Source organism: Dromiciops gliroides, chromosome 3, assembly GCF_019393635.1.
Source record: "Dromiciops gliroides isolate mDroGli1 chromosome 3, mDroGli1.pri, whole genome shotgun sequence".
NCBI lineage: Eukaryota > Metazoa > Chordata > Mammalia > Microbiotheria > Microbiotheriidae > Dromiciops > Dromiciops gliroides.
This window is the reverse complement of record NC_057863.1, coordinates 177,579,399-177,602,911: the sequence shown is the minus strand read 5'-3', so window position 1 is coordinate 177,602,911 and position 23,513 is coordinate 177,579,399. Positions and strand designations below refer to the sequence as shown.

At 39.7% G+C, this 23,513-nt stretch overlaps 1 protein-coding gene across 1 annotated transcript in view; it reads right to left on the bottom strand.

Annotated features, from left to right (window-relative positions):
- The window catches only part of F10 (coagulation factor X), a 30,000-nt gene that overhangs the window by 1,371 nt on the left and 5,116 nt on the right, over positions 1-23,513 (bottom strand). The window contains exons 2-7 of the mRNA XM_043990529.1: positions 21,468-21,628; positions 20,673-20,697; positions 18,077-18,190; positions 15,787-15,918; positions 11,029-11,279; positions 3,959-4,076 (exon numbers count right to left, since the gene is read on the bottom strand). Coding sequence (XP_043846464.1) covers positions 3,959-4,076; positions 11,029-11,279; positions 15,787-15,918; positions 18,077-18,190; positions 20,673-20,697; positions 21,468-21,628 — 801 coding nt within the window. The remainder of the gene's footprint in view (positions 1-3,958; positions 4,077-11,028; positions 11,280-15,786; positions 15,919-18,076; positions 18,191-20,672; positions 20,698-21,467; positions 21,629-23,513) is intronic.

Genomic DNA, 23,513 nt, shown 5'->3' with positions numbered 1-23,513 from the left:
CCCCATATGCTATCTTTTTGACCTGATTAGACAAATTTCATGAGGGCAGGTACTGTTTCTTAGCTAAACTTTATATCTCTTCCAGGGGCTAGCACAACAAATGGTAGGCATTGAATATGCATTTGTAGAACTGAATTTAGTGCAGTGATGTTATGAGGTAGGTAATTACAAGGGTGTCCATTTTTATAGCACTTTTCTCACAGGGATTCTATGAAGGGGATGATTAAGATATTTTATTACCCCCATGTATAGAGACCCATGGTTACACAGCTAGTAGGTGTTAGATAAAGAATTCAAATTCTAGTTTCCTGATTCCATGACTGGTACTTATTTATAGATGGGAATCTGGGGTTCAAAGAGTCTAGGGGACTTGCTCAAGGTCACACAACTAAAATACTATGCCAGGGTAGGGATTATAGTGAAGTCCTGGCTTTGCATCCTACAATATGGAAGACTAGTCTCCCTTTCTGGGACTTAGAATCTTCATCTGGAAAATGAGAAGGTTATATTGTTGTTCAGTCATGTCTGACTTCAAGATCCCATTTGGGGTTTTCTTGGCAAAGATGAGGAAACTGAGGGTTAAGTGACATGCTGAGGGTACCACAGCTAGTAAGTGTCTAAAGTCAGTTCTGAACTCATGAAGTTGAGTCTTCCTGACTTCAGGCCTGGCACTCTATCCAATATACCACCTAGCTGCCCCCAAGGTTATAGTAGATAATCATTAGGGTTCCTTCTAGTTCTAGATTCCATAATGCCACCTTATATTTATTTTGTCTTCCTCACAATGCTGAGTATATAGTCCTTGGTACACAGCTGGTGTTTAGGAAATGCTCACTGATTGATTCACTTTGGCCTCTAGTTGGTATAGTGGCTAGAGCTGAATTTCAGTCCTGCTGCAGACACTTTTTAGCTGTGTGATCCTAAGCAGGTCTCTTAACCTCATCTATAAAATGAAGGTAACAATAGCACCTAGCTCGCAGGTTTGTTACAAGGACCAAATGTAAAGCGATTTGTAAACTTTAAAGTGGGGAAGGGAATAAGCATTTATATAGCACCTACTATGTGCCAGTCACTGTATACGGGCACTATATTTTAAATATATATATATTTAAAATTTTTTTAATTAAAAAAATTTTTTTTTAAGTTGGGCATTGAGGGTTAAGTGACTTGATCAAGGTCATATAGCTAGTAAGTGTCAAGTGTCTGAGGCCAGATTTGAACTCAGGTCCTCCTGACTCCAGGGCTGGTGCTCTATCCACTGCATCACCTAGATGTCCCCCCAAATATATATTTTAGTAAAAGTACTATATAAATGCTAGCTAGTGTGGTTATTGTTATTATTATTTACAGAGATACCCTACTGCCTAGGGCTACAGAGTTGACAGTCTTTTAATAGAAGAGGCAGTTTTATCTAAACAAACTAGGAACTAGTCAGATATGGTGATCCATTCCTGTAATTCTTGTTCCTGGGGCAGCTGAGACTGGTGGATCACAGGGAGGGTCCCCAGTTAGTCAGTCAGTCAGTCAGTCAACATTTCATCCATCCATCCATCCATTCATCCATCCATCCATCCATCCATTTATTTATTTATTTGTTTGTTTGTTTGTTTTTGCAGGGCAATGAGGGTTAAGTGACTTGCCCAGGGTCACACAGCTGGTAAGTGCCATGTGTCTGAGGTCGGATTTGAACTCAGGTCCTCCTCAATCCAGGGCCAGTTCTCTATCCACTGCGCCACCTAGCTACGCGCTCAGCCAACATTTATTAATTGTCTCTTGTGTGCTAGGTACTGTTGCTAAGCACTGGGTATACAAAGAATGACAAAAGACTCCTTATTCTCAAGGGGCTCACAGCCTAAGGAGGAACAAACTGTCCCAGGTCAGAAAAATGGAACAGGTCAAGGTTTCCATGCCAACCAATACTGGAATTGAGCCACAGGTGACTGTTGTCTATGTAGCCTGAGTGAGATGGAGTGCCCAGTCTCAAAGAATCCCCAACCTCCACATAAATAAAACAAACAAAAACCAATGAACAACCAAAGATGAATCTCAAACCTCTACCAATTCTTGATAACTGAAAATGAGTTGGGAAGTTTGTAAATTATCCAGCCTCCTTACTTTTCCTCTCTCCCCTGTCCTTTGTCCAGTCCCACCCTTTCTCCACCCTTCTAATTGTCTGGCACTGGCCTTTTAATTTCATTTTGTCTAGAAAATAGGCAGGGGGTGATCACATTTTCTTAGAGCTAGATGCGTAGTTGGTATTTAATAAGGACCTGCTAATTGATTATGAAAGTAGATGAGAATAATATTTGAAAGACAAGGTAGAGAAATAGACTAAGCCATGTACTCAGAATCAGATGATCTGGATTTTAAGCATGGACTCCAAAGCTTTTTAGTTGTGCCACTGTGGGTAAGTTCCTAAATCTCCATTTCCTCATCTGTAAGATATAAGTAATAATTGCATAATTCTCAGGGTTATTAGGAAAGTATTTCATGACAATACTTCCACCTCAACTCTACTCACTTATGTTAGTCTAGACCCATGATTTCATCTATATGGAGAAATCCCAGGATGGGGAAGTCACTTCTAGTATTGCAGAGGTGTCTGGGGCCATTGGGAGTTTAGATGACTTGTGCAGGGTCACATAGTAATATGTCAAAGGTGGGACTTCCTGACTCTGAGGATGGTCCTCTAACCACTATACAGCACTGCCTCTGGTAAACCAGGAAACACTTCGTGTATGTAAGCTGTTATAAGTGAAAGTAAATGAGTTGCTTTGGAGTTAGCTTCAAATTTGAATGCCCACTTGTGAAGTGATGTTGAATATGTGAGTGAGTGACAGAGAAACAGACACAGAGAGACAGACACACTAAGAGATAGACAGATAGACAGAAGAGGATGGGAGGGGACAGGAAAGGATAGGGAGAAGGAGTACAGGGGAAAGAAGAGGAGAGGGGAGGAGAAAGATGAGGGAATGAAAGGGAGAGATAGTCACAGAGAAAGAGACAGAGACAGTTATGACAAAGACAGAGACAGAGACAGAGAAAACCCAAGTGAGCAAGCATGTGGGCCACACTATGGTTTGGGTGGCTGGATTTCTAGATTCCAACAGAAGTAGTACAAGAGTTCCCAAAGCCCTTTTCTGGATCTTTTCATCTGAAGAATTCTTTCTGATCTGTGGTTTTGTTTTTAAAGAATCACATTAAAGAAATAGTACATGTATGTACATGCCTCAGGGCATGTATACATGCAAGTGTATATATGTAGATACATGCATATGGACATAGATACATTTTTGGGGGTTGATCATGTGGGGAACATTTTGTGTGGAAACTCTATCTGATACAGATCAGCAAACCTATGTGAGTTATAGTCGCAGATAGTTTCCTGGAACAAGGAGAGGTGACAATGGTGGTGTTTGTGTCAAAGGCCAATTCTCTATCCACTATGCTATGCAATCTCTCATACTAACATATATTTGATTATTTTTCCTACATGAAGGTGGTACTTTGGAACCGTGCAAATATGAGAGCCAACAAGGGAAAAATATTCCTGAAAAAGATATAAGAATTGGTCATGGAAAGCAATTCCCACCTCCCTTTACTCTCCCCCTTCTCTTCCTATCACTCCCCTGTAGAATGTAAGCTCCTTGAGGGCCTGATGTCTTGCACACAGTAGGCCCTTTATTAGTACTCATTGGATTAGAAAGACATTTGCAGAGCAGCTAGGTGGCTCAGTGGATAGAGCACTGGCCCTGGAGTCAGGAGGACCTGAGTTCAAATCTGGCCTCAAACACTTAACACTTACTAGCTGTGTGACCCTGGGCAAGTCACTTAACCCCAATTGCCTCACCAAAAAAAAAAAAAAAAAGGAAAGAAAGACATTCACCATGAATTATTTATGGCCGTTCCTCATATTTCCTTCAGTCGTTGAGATGATCCATGAATTGTAGTCACTTACCTACCAACACTTGGAACCTCTTCAATGGGTACATGCAGTGAGCAGCAGAAAGGATATAGTATTCATTCAATATTGTACCACCACAGAAGCCTTCTTTGTTCTCATCTATGAGAAGAGCCTACAAGAGAGGATCATGAATTTCAAAATGAATATTCAAAGAGAAGGTTGGAACTTTTTCCTTTTATTGGAGAGGGGGAAGACCAGAAGACACTGCATGGTTGCAATGTCAGATGAAATCTCCAAGTGAGTTGGTTTCATTTAGCTGTTTTAATTTGTAACTGGGAAATACACAGCAGGTTTGTTAGATTCAAAGGCATATATCCAGAGATTCTTGTGATGTAAAAACAAAAGGCTTCAATAACATTTTATCTAAAAATTAGAATAGAATATAAACTCCTTGAGGGCAGGTACCATTTCATGTTTGCTTCTGAAAACAAAATCATCACTGTTCATTAAAAAAAAAAACAACAGAAACAGAAACACAGAGGCAGCTCTGGCTGAACTTTGTCTATCTGCTTAGCACACCAGCTCTTAGTACCTGGCACATAATAGACACTTAACAAATGTTTATTGATTGATTAACTTGTATTAATAAAGTCATATGGGGTAGAGAGGTTGTAATCTTCATATTGAAGAAATCACAGGGATTTTTTTTTTAATTTAAAAAATAATTCAATAAAGAAATCACAGATGGTTTGAAACAAGTTTGGGGCAGGTAGTGAATTGAGGGTGCCAAAGTCTATTGGTTCCTTTGTTTATGATAAAGGTCCTCAAGGGTTGAGGATGAGCAGGGGTGTCCTATTCAGTTGTGGGCTGTTGTAGGTGGCCTATGAAGGTCCTTGCCACTCTGATATCCAGGGATTCTAATCTAAGTCTAGACTCTAATCACTTCACATCTGGACTATTATTGATATAGGAGGCAAAAAAGGGGTTAACAGAAAAACCTAAGACCCAAGCTCTAATTTAGATATTAGCTCTAAAAGGGATTCAGACCCCAGTTAATGGATAACTTAAGACTTGAGTCTTCATTAATACAAGTCCCACATTAATCAGCACCCATAACAAGAACATAAAGAGGCAGGTCAGAGAGACCTTAACTATAACAATGATACACTGATAGGGCATAGAATTTCTATGAAGATATTTTGAAACTAGGCATGGGAATCAAAAGGTGACATGCAGAAAAGGCCAAATTTGTCCCCAGATTCACCTTATGACACGTAAACCTCAAAAACACACCTCCTTGGAAAAAGGTACCTGCCTCAAGGATTGGCTTAAGCCCCCAGGAACTCCAAATTAGGATAAGACCTCCCCTGTACCTCCCTCCCTAAAGTGGAGATTATAATAATGAGACTGATAATCAATTTATCCATACTATAAATATAACTATCTTTTCTTTCCCTATTTGAGAGATACCTTTCCACTTTTCTGGTTCTCTCCCTGTGTTCACTCACAGTATTGCAATAAAACTTGGGAAACTGAGTCACTGAGTTTTGTAATTCTTTTGGGATGACTCATGATCATTTTGATCCTAATTCCATCCCACATTATTGCCATCACTTTCTCATTAGCCTCCCTGATTCCTGTCACCTTCCTGTTCTAATCCATTAAACAGGCATGTACCATGCCTAAAATGTCACTTTTATTGGGCTTTTTCCTGATGGCAGAACTCAAAATGGTTTCCTGTGTTAGTTTATTATACTGATCTGAATACTTTACCCCAAACCTTCCTGAGTGAAGCTTGCCTTTAGAATATGCTTGTTATGTGAAGAGTAGGGACTTTTTTTTTTCTACTTAATTAATATGTTCTCAGCATCATGGGCATCAAATACAAACTTCAATCATCTCATAGTTTTGCCAAAGCCTGGCTCTGGTTTAGTGCCAGTTTAGTTTTAAATCAAACTTTCTTTATCAGAAGGCTAATCTTTCATGTTTCCATAGTGCTTTATAATTTACAAAGTCATTACAAGAACCCCAAGAAACAGGGCAAGTATTATCACCCCCATTTTCAGGATGAGAAAACTGAAATAGAGTTGGGTTTTTTGTTTGTTTGGTTTTTTTTTTTGGCAAGGCAATGGGGGTTAAGTGACTTGCCCAGGGTCACACAAGTGACCAAGTGTCAAGTGTCAAGTGTCTGAGGTTGGAATTGAACTCAGTTCCTCCTGAATCCAAGGCTGGTGCTTTATCCACTGCGCCACCTAGCTGCCCCAAACTGAGGTAGAGTTTTAAGTGATTTGTCCCATGTCACATAGCTGGCAAACTGTGGAGACAGGACTGTAATCTTCGCTCTACTACTTTAGCCATTTGCCACTGAGTGTTTTGGGATATTGCAACCATTATCATAGATCCATGTTAATTCTGTGTGAATAAATGAATAAATCATTATATAATGCTTTGAAAATGCAAACAATGAAAGTCTTTAATTACTAGAGTCCAGCTAGCAACTTTTTAAAAATTTGATTTTTAAATTCTGAACACTCTTCCCCCACCCCCCCACCCCTCTCACCACCGCCCAGGAATGTTTTCATACACACACACACACACACACAGGATTGTGGATTAAACTTAATCTTCTTTTCATATTGTGTTTTTTCTTAAGTACATAAGTAAATTTTACATGTTACTTTCAAAACCGTCCTGTTTGTGCTTCCTTCTGAACTACCTTCTGTTCACTTTTGTTAATTAAAAAAAAAAGTTGCAAAGGTCCTTTTTTGGTTTCAGTATCACTTATCTGTTCTATCCCTCTCCCGGGCGAGGGGGCAGGGGGTGGGGTGTGTGGGGGGGAACAACAACCCTTTTCTGTACAATTAAAAACTGAGAGGAAAAAACAACTTGTAACCAACAAGCATAGGTAAGCATAGAACTTTTAAAAAAAGTTATCTATTAACTCATAATCTGACCTACATAAGGACCATCTTTCCAAAAATTTGACAATACTTTCTCTCCTGAAAAATGGAAGTAATGAAATTCTTCAAAACATTAAACTGGCAAAATGTCTACCTGATGAGAATTGTTTTCTGATGGAAATTATAAGGCTGTTAGCATTGAACCATGATTATGAGATTAAGCAACTGTTAACACCATTAATAAATGTTTCTATCACATCTTTCCTTTTCTTCCTTTCCCTTCCAATTAAAAAGTTTGCTTTCTGCTTGTCCTCTGAAATGGTGAACACAGATAATAACATCCTTCCCCAAACACCACTGTTACCTAAAACACAGTCTGATATACAAAAATCACAGAATAGTAAAAGCAATAATAAAAATCAAAACTTGCTAAATAAGTGAATTTCAGAAAATTTAAGTCACAATCTCCTCTCCGTGATTTTGCTCTTGTTCTTTCTGCCTGGACAGTCTTCTCTCACCAGACCTTCCAAAGCTCCACCTATTGAAATCTTCAAGGCCCAGCTTCAATGCTAACTTTCCTATGAAGGCTTTCCTTATTTCCCCAGCCACAGTCCTCTGAACTGCTAGAGCTCATTTTATCTTTTTCCTGGTTATTCCTTCAGCTGTGGAGACCTCAAGGCAATCTATATATAGTGGGCTTTTTTTGTTTTGTTTTGTTTTTTTGTGAGGCACCTGGGGTTAAGTGACTTGCCCAGGGTCACACAGCTAGTACATGTCAAGTGTCTGAGGCTGGCTTTGAACTCAGGTCCTCCTGACTCCAGGGCTGGTGCTTTATCCACTGCGCCACCTAGCTGCCCTATAAATAGTGTTTTAAAAAATTGATAGCTATCCCAGACCATTTATAAGTTCAGGTTTGGGAATGAAGGATGAGGATGAGGATATGGATGTGGATGTGGATCTGTCTCACCCACATGCTATCCATCAGCCCAGGTAGAGTTATTGAAAGGTCAGCAGGTCCCCAAAGAGCCAGACTAACTTAAGATTTTATATCCGGGGTGGGCCTGGAAAATTGGTTATACATATGCCAGATGACAACACTGATGCTTATGCAGGTAATATATGCTCTACATGAAAATGAATATATTTGCATCTGTTGATAAGTGTGTCGATTATTATGAGTTTTCTTATTTATATTTTATTGCTATTGTGATGTTAATATTTATTTGCTTGCATGCTGGTTCTATGTTTAGACTGTGGCTATATTTGACTATTAGCAATGCATCCTTTTGATGTTTATGTTTATTTACTAAAACACTAACAATGATGCATGGATGGTTATTCTAGAGACCCAGAAGCTCTGTTTCCTTTCAGTACCATTTGCTGCTAACTATGCTGTTTATGCTAAGTTGCTTGCTTACTCTGGGTAGTTTCTTACTTTGGATGTGTATGTGTATGTGTATACCTGATATGTCCTCCATATAATTTAGTAATTTAGTTAATGAACCAGCTGGTCCACACAAACTTTGAATTGTGCTATATTTAATTCATGTAATGTTCTCTCTTATCTTTTTGTTTTTGCTTTGTTTGTGGAGCAATGAGGGTTAAGTGACTTGCCCAGGGTCACACAGCTAGTAAGTGTCAAATGTCTGAGGCCAGATTTGACTTTAGGTTCTCCTGAATCCAAGGCTGGTGCTTTATCCACTCTGCCACCTAGCTGCCCCCCTAATTCATATAATGATGCAAATAGTACTTTGAGATGCTTACCCATGAAGATGGGATAATTATTATTGTTATTTTGAATGTTACTGTTTATCATGATGCTTTCAATGTATGCCTGCAACTAGGTGGTGCAGTGGATAGAGTGCTGAGCTGGGATTAAGAGGACCTAATTTCAAATCCCACCTCAGACAGTTACTAGTTATGTGACCTTGGACAATAACTTAAATCTGTCTTTGCCTCAGTTTCCTCATCTGTAAAATAGGGATAATAATAGCACCTACTTCCCAGGGTTGTTGTTAGGATCAAATGAGATAATATTTGTAAAGCCCTTGGCATGATGCTTGGCACATAGTAGGTGCTATATAAATGCTAGCTCTTATCTATTATGATGATGTTCAAATGTGGCCTCAGGTAATTTGGCAGGAACTGAAGTTCTTTGTTTGAAGTATGAAATGTAACAAGCCTTTTGAATGCCTCCTGGAAGTGGGCTAGGAGAAATAAACCAGTGAGAGAACCAGTGGAGAACCATGAGCATCCCCTTCTTTTGTCCTTGGGGCAAGTTCCAATCTATGACTCCCTCAGATTTAAGCTGCTCTTTTTAGCTTTGAAAGCCCTCCATAACCTGGCTCCATTCTGCCTCTCCAACCTCATTTTACAATATTCCACTTTCCAAATTCTGTCACCCAGTCAAATTAACCTTTCTTTTCCTCCTACACAACTTCCATCTCCCATCTCCATGCATTTGCATTGGCTGTACCCTATGCTTTAAATGAACTCTCACCTCATCTCCACCTCTTAGGATTCCTTGTTTTCCTACAAAACTCTGTTCAAGTGATCCCTTCTACACCCCACCCCATTTTACCTCTACTTATTTAGGTGCATTTTATCTTTCCTGATAGAATCATTATAACAGAATAAAAATACTCTTTGAAGGAAGGGATTATTTCATTTTTGTTTTTGTTTCCTCAAAGACTAGCATCATTCCTAGCACACAGTAAGCCCTAAATACATGCTTATTGATTAATCGATTGGTTTGAGGATTGGCTTTTTGTAGTCTTTCTTTTTTTTAATAGCATGCTTCAGTCTGTGTTCAATCAATATGAGTTCTTTCTTTCTTTCTTTTTATTTTATTTTGCAGGGCAATGAGGGTTAAGTGACTTGCCCAGGGTCACATATCTCGTAAGTGTCAAGTGTCTGAGGTGTGAGAGTTGATTTGGCACCCCCTACCGGAGAGATGCTGTAGGGAGGCTCTGTCATGAGGAGAAAGCATGTGATTTACAAGCCATGTGGCTTTAGCATCTAGGAACTTGTCTCTGTAGAGCCGCCTGTTAGACTTCTCAATCAAAGCTACCAGCCAATTAGCTTGGGGCTGTGTGCGTGGATAGCCCTGTTTCCTGTTGGAGAGGGGGCTTCTGGGAGGAGGAAGGAAGTGTTGGGTCCTTTTGGTTCCTGACCTTGTGATGGCAAGTCAGATGCTAGGGTCTCTTAGAAATAGTTAGATTTTTACCTTTCTCTCTGATTATTAGATCCTAATGCCCTTTAATAAATATTTAAAAGTCTAAACTCTTGCTAAAGCTTATAATTTATGGTGACCACTCATTAGATTTTTAGACAGTCTAGCTAGAATTTTAGCCCCTTACAGATAGCAACTTTACAGTTGTCAGATTTGAACTCGGGTCCTCCTGAATCCAGGACCAGTGCTTTATCCACTGTGCCACCTAGCTGCCCCCAGCCTTTTGTATTCTTATAACCCCCTTTTCCCATTAAATTATTGCCTTCTAACACACTGGATTAAGCGCTGGGCTAGAAATTTTCCTGAGTTCAAATCCAGTCTCAGACACTTACTGGCTGTGTGATCCTGGGCAAGTCATTTAACCCTGTTTGCCTCAATTTCCTCATGTATAAAATGAGCTGGAGAAGGAAATAGCAAACCACTCCAGTATCTCTGCCAAGAAAACCCAAAATGGGGTCACAAAGAATCAGACACAACTGAAATGACTAAACAACAACAGTATTGCCTTCCAAAGACATGGTACCAATGTTAGACCAAGAAACAAATACAGAACCCTGCATTTTTTAGGCTACACCTACAAGTATTTGCATGAATGTTTCTATTCTCTTGTCTTTGGTCCATGTGTGTGCCCCTGTCAGTGTTTGGCTAAGATAGAAAATTTTTAGATTATAGGATCTCAGATTTAGAACTAGATGGGACTGTAGAAGAGGCCACCTAGATTAATCCTCTGATTTTACAGAATAGGAAACTGAGGCCCAGATGGGGGTCTTCTGGGAACAAATTTAACATTCTTCTATTTCCATCATATTACCTTATTTTACAAGGTGAAATCAACTTAGGACAACAGTTCTCTTTGGTCAACACTTGTCACAAGGATAAGGAGAGCTTAGGTGGTAATAAATATTCACGGGGACTTTTAAAAAAATGACTTCGTGGAACTGAGAGGTATCAAACTATATTTCTGACTTAGCATGAGTACAAACCACAATTACCTGCCATGGACACTCTCCGTCATTGCAATCTCTTCCGCCAACGATCCTTATGAAATCATTTCCATCGTCTTCAGTTTCTGTGTAATTTGGGAAGAGCCCATTTAAAGGATCCTTTGTGGGACCCAGGGTCTCTGTCTCCAAATGTGCAGGTAAACTCTCCTTTAAGGATGAAGAAGAGATACGTTCCATGTCGGGTTCTATAGCTGACCTCTTCCTTCTTTCCACTGTATATTTTCCACATGGAAAGGGTTCTGAAAGAAAAAAGGAAAATACCTGATATCTGAAAATGGCCCCAAATGACACGACCAATGCCTTTGTTACTTCACAGAGTTAGCTTTGGAGAATATTGCAGTGATCCTATCTATTTCTTGACTTTCAAAGGGAAAGTCTCAGACAGCTTTACAATTAGGTATGAATTCATTCTTAGATCTAGTTATTCTGGGGTTGATTGTTGCTGTTCAATGCTTTCTGTCCTGTTTGGGGTTTTGTTGGCAAAGATAGTGGAGTGGTTTTGCCATTTATTTCTCCAGCTCATTTTACAGATGAGGAAATTGAGGCAAACAGGGTTAAGTGACTTTCCCAAGGCCACGCAGATAGTAAATGTCTGAAACCAGATTTGAAGTCAGGAAGAAGAGTATTCCTGACTCTAGGCCCAGGACTCTAGGTGCTCCTGGGGTTCATTATCCAAGTCTTTTGCTTCTCCTCCTTTCTCCTGACTATTTTTGGATAATTCCCTAGGGGGAAAATTCAATTATACAGAACCAAAAAGCGGGTTGTTAGGAGAGAAAGAAATAGAAAATTATTTACTTTTAAAAATTAATACTAGAGAACAGGAAACTTTATTTAGTATATACATCAAATAATAAAAATGTCCTCACTGAAGTTCCACTCTGTTACCTCATTGTGGAATGGTTCTCCAGAGACTTGGCTAGCTAATAATAAGAGCTAGAACTTAAGTAGCACTCCCAGATTTTTTTTTTTGTTTGTTTGTTTTGGTTTTGGTTTTTAATTTTTGCAGGGCAATGGGGGTTAAGTGACTTGCCCAGGGTCACACAGCTAGTTAAGTGTCAAGTGTCTGAGGCTGGATTTGAACTCAGGTACTCCTGAATCCAAGGCCAGTGCTTTATCCACTGCGCCACCTAGCTGCCCCCAGCACTCCCAGATTTTGCAAAGTGCTACACATATGTTAGAACCTCACAACAATCCTATGACTTAAGTATTATCATTATCCCCATATTATAGAAAAGGAAACTGAGGCTAGGAATGGTTAAATGACCTGCCCAGGGGCCACATAGCTACTAAGAATTTGTGGAGGAATTTGAATTCAGGTCTTTCTGACTTCAAGTCCACTTCAATTACCCCTTGTACCACCTCGCTGAGTATAGCTTCTTGCTAATAAGTCCTTCCAAGCTGGAAAAGCTAGGAGTAACACAAATATTAGGACAGATTACCTGTCTTATCTTAGGACCAGTCTAGTGAAGTTAAATGAAGTTAAGCATCAAGTTAGCTGCAGGGTTATGATTGTTTTCCCAGCTATAGTGAGTTTTCAGGTGTTGGCATAGAGGATAGAGCCTGGCATCAGGAAGACCTGTGTTCCTGAATTCAAGTCTGGCCTCAGAAATTTACTAGCTGTGTGACCCTGGACAAGTAATTTCACCTTTTTTTTGCCTCAGTTTCCTCACCTGTAAAATATACTGGAGAAGGAAATGGAAAACCACTCCAGTATCTCTGCCAAGAAAACCCCAAGTGGGTTCAGGAAGAATCAGACAACAACAGATACAAATGAACAACAACAACCATATCATAAAGAATGTTCACAAGGACCAATTTCCAGACCCTTGAAATACTAAAAGGCAGTAGGAATATATTCCAGTCCTACATGTCAGTGAAGGGAGGGAGGGAGGAAGGAGAAGACAGGTAGAGACACAGACAAGAACAAGAGAGAAGAGGAGGAAGGAGAGGGAAAGGGACAAGAAGAGGATAAAGAGAAGAAGTAGAAATCAGGGCAAGGGTTTATCCCAGATATCCACCAAGGCTCCACCAGTCCAATACTGAGTTACTGTAGTGGGGACAGGTGTGAAGTGATAACTTTTTTAACTATCATTCAGTTCTAGGTCAAGAAGGATTTCCAGGAAGAATTTGGGCCCTAACCTTAGTGTTGAGGGATATAGTGTGGGATGGCATGGCTGCATTCTTCCCCAAGAAGGTAAGGATGCTGCCTAAAACAGTGGTGTCAAACTCAAATAGAAAGCAGCCCACTAAGCCATACATTAGGATCTTTGTCTGTTGCACATTGACTAGGAAAATCACATAAAAACATTATCTATGTTCTGTTGTATTTTTGCTTATTTTGTTAACCTTAATATTTCAGTCTGGTTTGGGCTACACTTGGGAGTGTTGTGTAAGCTGTGTGTTTGACAAGTCTGGCTTAAAGCAACTTCATTACCCTTAATAAACTGTCTTAAATCTATCATTTTTTTGAGGGCAACATTTTAATAGATGCTACAATATTTAATATTCATAAACTGTATAGAACAGCATTATGGAGGAGATCAAAATTATGTGGGAAGAGGATGTGGTTCATATCATCCCCATCATCTTGTATTGGACTGGTACCAAGGATGCTTTCAGTTAGCCTGAGTTTTTGTGTGTGTGTGTCGTCTTCCCCCATTAGGTTGTAAGCTCTTTGAGGGTAGAGGCTATCATTTTTTTCTTTTCAATGGCCTGACAGGGAGTTACAACATTGATCAAATCACATTTTCTCCCACAAGTATTTTTTTCTAACTCTATCCCGGATGCTGTATTGGTGTTTAGGCCAGAGCTTATTAACACAATGCCATTTCTCTACAGGAATCTCAATGCCCAGTGTTACCAGATCATAGCAACATGGCTCTATAATTAATGAATTAATTTATGCCATCATTGAACCTGTTTATGTTTCAGTTTGCACTGCCTCTCAGAAAAACAGTAATTACAATTCTTGCTTAAATTTACATAGTGTGTTTTTTTTTGTTTTGTTTTGGTTATGGGGGTTAAGTGACTTGCCCAGGGTCACACAGCTAGTAAGTGTTAAGTGTCTGAGGCTGGACTTGAACTACTGAATCCAGGGCTGGTGCCTCATCTACTGCACCACCTAGCTGCCCCCATAGTATTTTGACAAAGTGGTTTTTTTTTTCTCATGGTGTCTCTGTGAGATACACAGACACCATGTGTTAACATTCCCTTTTTACAGATTGGGGAAATTGTCTGGGGCAGGTGAAGTGATTTGCCAATCTTTACTGCTCATAATGTAAAGTGTCCTTTTGTTTCCAAAAAAAAATGGAGGACTCCCAAACTTCAAGAAATGGCCTCTTCCTGGAAAGACTTATATGAACTGATGTATACATCAGTTAAGTGAACAGAACCAGGAGAATGTTGTGCACAGAGACAGCAATATTGTTTGATGAAGAACTGTGAATGGCTTAACTATTCTCAGCAATACAATGATCCAAGATAATCCCAAAGGACCAATGATTAACTATACTATCCACCTCCAAAGAAATAACTGATACTGATTGAACACAGACTGAAGCATGCTATTTTCCACTTTCTTTCTTTCATTTTTTTCTTGTACAAAATGACTAATGTGGTAATGTTTTACATTAAAAAAATAGCTCACGCTGAAACATGGGAAACCTTATAATAAACAGATGCAGAGCAAAAAAGAAAAAAAAAGAAATGGCCTCTTGCTGTAGTAACCAGGACTTTGTTGGACAAGCCTATGTTCATCCCATCTGCACTCTTAATTCATGATTTTATAATTATATTTCTTGAGAGGCACCATGATTTTGTGGGTTGAGTGCTAGACAGAGAATCAAGAGGACTTGGGCTTGAGGCCTGCCTCATTTCTCATGTTCACAGAGTCCACATCCATAAAATGGGGATGCATCTTCCTCATGGATTCAAATGAAACAAGTCTTGTAAAATTTCTTACAAACCTTAAAGTGCTACATGTTGTAGAAGCAAGCTGTTATATTGAACAAATATCCTGTCTGAACCCTCATCTTTCAAAGGATTCTGCTCTAACCCCATCCCCAAACCTCTTCACCATTTTAATTGCTTTCTCCTTTTCACATTTGTTCTTTTCAGCCCTCTACGTCCTGCTTCAGGGATTTTTTGTATTCACCCTTCTGAGGGATTGCCACTTGAATGTTTTTAGTTCACAGCTACGTTGTAGGGTGCATTTATCACCCTACCTGACCATTTGAGAATGTTTCTGAACCTCCCAGCTGATAAAAATCACCACTCTACTCTCTGTTCCCACATTCCACTCCTCTCAGACTTAGAGCTGGGAGGGAACTCTGAAACCATCAGCTCCAAACCCTTCATTTTCATTTTCATTATGTGTGTGTGTGTGTGTGTGTGGCATTTGGGGTTAAGTGACTTGCCCAGGGTCACACAGCTAGTAAGTGTCAAGTGTCTGAGGCCAGATTTGAACTCAGGTCCTCCTGAATCCAGGGCTGGTGCCCTATCCACTGCGCCACCTAGCTGCCCCCAAGCCCCTCATTTTCAAGGATGAGGAGGAAATGGACACTAGAGAAGTTAAACGATCTGTCCAAGATCACATAGATGGTAAGTATTTGGAGCCAGGATCTGAACCCAGGTTTTCTCAATCCAGGGCCCTTCCCTGTGTCTCTACTGCGGTTCTTGCTTTCCTAGAGAAGAATGCTTTCGTGCCCAGTGACTCCTGCAGTTTTATAGATGCACATGACTGCCTACCTGTGGTGATACAGGATTTGCCATCGTCTCCCAGGACGTAACCACTAGCACAGCTGCATACCACGGTGCTCATTTCTTCTTTGCAGAAATGGTCACACTCTCCATTATCCAAGCTGCAGAGTGTTAGTTTTGCTGCCCAAGAGAGAAGCATGTTAGACATTTTTGTGGAAGTGACAGTGTGGCCTAAAGTCAGGTCACTTCAGCACCCCAGGGGAACCGTCAACTTTTCTAGAAGGGGAGCCCTGTTGTGCCCCCATGGTCCCCAATTCTGAAAAGTCTACCCTCCCAGAAGTTCTAATCAGCCAGAAACTCCTCCTCCTCCTCCTCCTCCTCCTCCTCCTCCTCCTCCTCCTCCTCCTCCTCCTCCTCCTCCTCCTCCTCCTCCTCCTCCTCCTCTTCCCTACCCCCAGGCCCCACAGCACCACCACCATCATCATCATCATTAACAGCATTCTGCTGTGCTGGGTGGAAGGCCCATAGAATCATAAATTTAGAGCTGGAAGAGACCTGGGAGACCAGCTAGATCAACTCCTTCATTTCACAGATGGGGAAGCTAAGGTGCAGACACATCAAGTGACTTGCCCAAGGTAAATAGCAGAACCCAGACTTGAATACGAGTCTTTTGACTTCAGGTCTAATGTCCTTGCTGTGCCCCATTGCTAATCCTACCCTGACTACTAGGGACCTTCTACAATAATTTTGTGCTTATTTTATGCCTTTTGATATTTTGTTTTGTTTTTGCTTACGTGTATGCTTTGAGGACTTAAACTTAATACTGTCTATTAGCCAGAAAAGCAGAAGGTTTCATTATTGGGGCAATATTTGTTTATAATCCATAAAGACACTGACCACAAAAGTAAGATGAATGTTATGTGTGTGTGTGTGTGTGTGTGTGTGTGTGTGTATGTATGTATGGAACCCCCTAAATTTACCTTGTAAATATTTTACACAAACTTATTTAAATGTATATTGTTTCCCCCATGAAATATAAGCTACTTACAGAGCAGGGACTATTTAATTTTTGACTCTGTATAATCAGTGCCTAGCAGAATGCCTGCCACCCAGCAGATGCTTATGAGTGTTTATTGATTGATAGTTCTATAGTCTCAAAGTTCTTCCAAAATTAGACTACCTCCAAAGGACAAGAAGTGATTCATATATTTAATGAGATATACTTGATGCATACAAAACCATGCCCCCAAGTTCCTTATTTTGTTTAATTAGGATCATTTCACATTTCCTTAAAAGTACAGTTATCCCTCCCACATCCTGGGAATTAGAGGTCAGGGGTTTGGACACAGTGCCCCCATGATCTGAAAAATCCTTATAATATTTTTGGCTCTCTTTTTGTACCTGAGAAGAAGTCTGAATTATTAAAAGATAAAATATATTATCTATATTATTTTTATTTATCTACAGTATATCTATATTTATATATATAGATTTATATATACCATATCCATCTATATTAAAGATAAAATATTTTGATATTATAAAATACTGTATGCATATTTTGTATTCCTGAATTTCTAAACCTTTTCTATGTTGTCTGTTGGTCTTTGAGTGTTGTCTGCAGCTTTCAGAAAAATTCCCCCCAAGTTCCCATTTAATTTTTTATGGTGACTTGCTATATATTGAAACCACCATGGGGAAGGTCATAATGTGGAAGGGATGACTATATATAATCTCTTTCTGTTATTTAGCAATAGAAAGAAACACTAAAATACATTTTTGAACAGAGTTTTTGATTTGATACGATACCCTCCCCTCCAGGGTTTCACTTCCTCTCCCCTCTTTTCCCTTCTCTTTGTAAGTTTTCTTCCCCTCCCCACTCCAATAGTCTATTGTTGTTGTTTGTCTTTCATTCTTGAAGAGGACCATGACATCATGGTGATGTCATGACTTGCACTGAATTGGATTTAAATGAGGGAGGGCTGTGCAAGGGGTCACCAATCTCACTCTCTCCTCCAGAGTCATCTGGGTCTCGTGGCAAGATAATGTATAGGACAACTAGAGATGGCCCCAGATGTTTAAGGCAATTGGTGTTAAGTGCTAGTAAGTGTCTGAGGTGAGATTTGAACTCGGGTCCTCTTGACTTTAGGGCCAGTTCTCTATCCACTGCACCACCTAGCTGCCCCAATAGTTCATTCATAGAGATAAGAGTTCAATATAAAATGCCAATTTCAAAGACATAGCATTTGAGGACTTGCTTGTTCACCTCTTCTCCTTCATTCTTCTTTCCTGTTTAGATAATACCAGTCTTTAAGACACTATGATAAATAGGACTTACAAAATTCGCAGTTTTTGCCTTCATAGCCTTCCATACATATGCAGGTGTATTCTCCAAGGCCATCTTTGCAGAGCCCTTGATTCTGACAAGGCTTGTTTTCACACTGGTCACCATCTGCAAAGAAAAGCCTTGGAAACCAAAGTTTGCAAAGGTTTTCCATCATCCCTAATGGAAACTCCTTGGCTTTGCTGATGACATCACTTTTAGACAATCGAATGACCTTGCTAACTGTTTCCAACAGAGCCCCATCCACTAATTCCTAGGATCAAGCTCTTACCTTGTCATGTTAGTGCATTCCCTGTGTTTGTTCTTACCTGGTATCCCACATTGGATATGGGATTGACAATGTGTAGACTGTCATTGGGATACCTGACTTGAACTGGGCTCTTTTCAAAGGGAGGTTTTGATGTGGAAACACAGCCACAAAGGTAAAGCTATTTAGAGGTGGGAAAACAGTGTGATTTGGTGAAAGGGAAGAAAGGAAGTCAAAGAGCATTTATTAAACAACTACCATGTACCAGGCACTGTACTAAATGCTTTACAAGAATTATCTTATTCGATCCTTATAACAACCCTGGGAGATAGATGCTATTATTACCCCCATTTTACTTACAGTTGAGGAAACTGAAGCAGGCAGAGGTTGTGATCTGTCCAGGGTTACACGACTAATAAGTGTCTGAGAGAGGATTTGAATTCAAGTCTTCCTGACTCCTTGTCTCGGGCTCTATCCATTGCCTCACTTAGGCATAAGGGAGTAATGTCTGTACATTATGTGTTAGCAGTGAGTCTCTAGGATTCTTTTACAAATGGCATTCTAGGGGGGCAGCTAGGTGGCACAATGGATAAAGCACCGGCCCTGGATTCAGGAGGACCTGCATTCAAATCCGACCTCAGACACTTGACATTTACTAGCTGTTGTAACCCTGGGCAAGTCACTTAACCCTCATTGCCCCGCAAAAAAACAAAACAAAACAAAAACAACAACAACAAAAACAACAATAAAAAAACAAATGGCATTCTACTTTCCAAATAGATCATAAATTGTAAGAGCTAGATGGAACCTTTGAGATCATCCAGGCCAGTGACTTCATTTTGCCAGTTGAGAAACTGAGACCCAGAGATGGGCACTGAGTCACCCAAGACTAAACAGTGAGTTTGGAAGTGTTGGGGTGAATTTAGTGAAGTGAAATAGAAGAGACTGGAATGGGGGTCAGAAGGCTTTGGTTCTGGTGTTGGCTTTGTCACTAATTTGCAGTATAATCTTAAAGGAGTCACTTATAATGTAAGTTCTTTGAAGATAGAAACTGTTTCCCACCCTCTTTGTATTTACAGTGCCTCATACATAGTAGGAGTTTGATAAATGTTGATTGATAGCAAGCACAGGATCACAGACTTTGTCTTAGGTCACCAACATGGTGGTGGTGTATATTTCTTCCCTTTCCTCAAGTTGTTGCCTGATTTCATATATTTGTATATGTTTACACACACACACACACACACACACACACACACACACACACGAAAACCCCATGACAAACAATCAAACAACAACAGAGGCAGCTAGATGACTCAGTGGATAGAGTACTGGGCCTGGAATCGGGAACACCTGAGTTCAAATCCAGCTTCAGATACCTATTAATTGTGTGACCCTGGGCAAATCACTTAGCCTCTGTTTATCTTAATCCATTGGAGAAGGAAATAGCAAACTATTCCAGTATCTTTGCCAAGAAAACCCCATAGACAGTAAGGGCATGCTATGGTCCATGGGGTCATGAAGTTGGACATGACTGAAGGACTGAACAAATACACACACACACACACACAAATACATACACATATTGTTCAGTCATTTCAGTAGTGTCCAACTCTTTGTAATCCCATTTGGGGTTTTCTTAGCAAAGATACTTGAGTGGTTTGCCATTTCCTTCTTCAGCTCATTTTACAGATGAAGAAACTGATGAAAACAGGGTTAAGTGACTTGTCCAGGGTCACACAGCTAGTATCTGAGGCCAGATTTGAACTCACAAAGATGAGTCTTCCTGATTCCAAGCCCAGTGCTCATACATACATACATACATACGTACTTACATATGTACACACACACACACACACACACATTATGCCTGATACCTGAAATAAAAATCTGAGATGCAACCAGTAGTCAACAGATTTCTTGGTTTTTACCTTTCAGTGCAAGAGAGATCTACAAGGTGATATATGGTTTAAACAATTAAAACAGGATACAGGTGATGTATAAGATAGACATATAGTGAATCAAAAGTCTTAGTGCAGTCTTAAGGGTTTTTTTTTTAATAGCTTAAATAACTATTTAAAAACTGCATTAAGACTTTTGGGATGGCCTATATGGTATAGGTGATTGACTATATTTAAGAAATATCTGTTTAATAGGCTACTGAGCAGAGAGTGTTCTTCACAGATCAATATTGTTTTTCTTTTTCATCAAACTAAGGCTAAGCAGTAATTGCTTAAAAGCAAGATGGAGTTACTTTGGTTTGAAGTTAAACTCCATTCCTGTGTATGTACATGTGTATTTTCATCTATTTCACGTGTAAGGATAAGATAAAATGTAACTCACCTCTATATTTATTCCAGAATTCTGTCTGAGGAAGAAAAATAGATTTAAAAAGTTAGAAAAGCACAGACTATCATATAGTATCACAATCATTAATAATAATAATTGGAAACATGTCAGGTCTGAAGCCAGGAAGATTCACCACCCTGAGTTCAAATCCAGCCTCAGACACTTTCTATCTGTGTGACCCTGGGCAAGTCACTTAACCTTGTTTGCCTCAGTTTCCTTATCTGTCAAATGATCTGGAGAAAGAAATGGCAAAGCATTCCAGTATCTTTGCTAAGAAAACCCCAAGGAATATCAAGTTGTATATAATAGATTTTTAGTTTCATGTGCAATCACCTTTTTATTATGCTATGTTATGGAATTATTTGTTTTCTTCTATAAATTAAAAATATATTAAAAAAAAAAAGAAAACCCCAAATGGGGTCACAAAGAGTCAGACATGACTGTAAATGGCTGAACAACAGCAAAGACAATAAAAATTAGATGTGTGAGGAGGGGCCCGAACAAACCTGTCCCACAAATTTAGTGTATTGAAAATCTCTTAGAGCAGGAACTAGTTCTTCCTTTTTTTGGTTTTGGTTTGTTTATTTGTTTGTTTTTGCAGGGAAATGAGGGTTGTGATTTGCCCAGGGTCACACAGCTAGTAAGTGTCAAGTGTCTGAGGCCTGAGTTGAACTCAGGTCCCCCTGAATCCAGGGCTGGTGCTTTATCCACTGTGCCACCTAGCTGCCCCTTAGTTCATCCTTTAATGAATACAATTTAATTAATTTAGTTAAACTCATTAATCCTTACTGTTTTTTCTTTGTCTTCAAAGACTTCTCTGGCTTCTTCAAAAGAACAGGTTTCTTCAAGACATTCTCTCTCAAGATTTCCTTGCTTGACCTCTTCAAATAGGCTATTAGCCCTCCGGGTCCTCTTGAGGACATTGTTGGCCTTTTCTTGATTTAGGAAAACTGTAGGATAATTAGCAACACACAGTTAATTGTATGAGATCTATTCCGTCCAAATCTCCTCCTCCTGAGTCTTCAATAGCATACTTTCCAAAGTCTTCCCCGTTGGAAAGTTTGTAAAGGGTTGTACATTGTGGAGGGAGTCCAGGTAGAAATATCCTGAAGAAAATTCAAAATATAGACCTGGAGGTCAAATGGGAGGCACATAGGAAGTCTGATTTTAGGCTAAAAACCCCTATTTAGGAATGATCCAATCATCCTAACTGGGCTGAAATATGAAGCCATGAAACTGGATGAGTTTCATCTCATGGCTTTTCTCCATGACTATCCAACAGCCCAGTCTCAGACTCTTGGGTTAGAGAACTGAGTTGAGCTCAGGCAGTTAGTAAGCACCTACTATGCACTGTACACAGTGCTAAGTGCTGGGGCTAATAGTAATAATGATGTCAGCATTTATGTAGTGCCTACTATGTGCCAGGCACTTCACAAACATTATTTGATTCGATCCTCATAATAACCCTGTCAGGTATGGGCTATTATTATCCCCATTTTATAGTTGAGGAAACTGAGGCAAATAGAGATTAAATGATGTGTCCAGGGTCACACAGCTAGTAAGTGTCTGAGGCAGGATTTGGGCTTAGGTCTTCCTGATTCCAGGCCCAGATCTCTATCCATTGTGCCCCTTCCCTGTCTATTTGGGGATACAAAGAAAGACTCTCACCTTGAGGAGCTCATAATCTAATGGTTAATATTTGATGTTGTTCTAAAGTCATTTAATTGTGTCTGACTCTTCATGACACCATGGACCATAGTACAGCAATACTGTCCATGGGGCTTTCTTGGCAAAGATACTAGAGTGTTTTGCCATTTCCTTCTTCAGTGCAAAAGAAGGTTAAGTGACTTGCCCAAGGTCACACAGCTAAGTAAGTGTCTGAGGCTGGATTTGAACTCAGGTCTTCCTGACTCAAGACCCAGCATTCTATCCACTGAGCCACATTGCTGCCTCATAATGGTTAATATAGTCAATATAAATTGGACCCTGTTCTGAAACTGACTTGTCTAAGGATCTGTCTTGTGTACAACAGTTTCACTTAAGGTTATTTCCCAAAATCAAATCAAATCTTCCTGTAGTAGTAACACTTCTTTCTGACCCAGAGGTTAATGGTTGGTGACACGACCTTGACATGGCCAGATGTCCTTCCTTTCTTGAAATTCTTTCCTCCTTTGGCTTCCCTGTCATGATACTTCAATTCCTTTATTCTTTCTGGGTCTCCATTTCCTCATCTGTAAAGTGAGGAAATTCAGTGATATAATTGTTAAAGTTCCTTCCTTTCTTCTAGGCCTTCTCTTTCTTACCTCCCTGGTTGCTCCTTTTCTGGCTTATTTCATTAGCTCTTCCTTCCCTTAATATCTCCTAAATGATGCCACTCCCTTCTGGCTTGTCTCTGCTCTGTCTCCTTCAGGAAGCTCATTCGGTTTTATGGCTTCTTGCATTGCCTCTTTGAGGATGATCCTTAAACAGGATTATTTAGCCTGAATATGACTTCCCATGTGCCCTGTTACCTGATTTTTGGTTCCATATTCTGAATTACCTTCAGGACATCTCTACTTGGACTCCTTCCATAGCCTTAAAACTATTCAAAAGCTAAAAACTGAATTCATAGTCTCATTGACTGCTACATTTTGCTCAATTATCATTCTTCAAGACCCTGAGGTTAAAAAATGCCACTTATATACTATGCAATATGTAATTCTTCCTTTGTAATATCACCTAAGTTCAGTCCTTCCTGTCTCTTCTAACTGTGGTTATCCTCTAAATCTTATCACCTCATGTTTGAATTATTCATAGATTATTATATTTTGTTCCATAAATTATTTCATTTTCTTT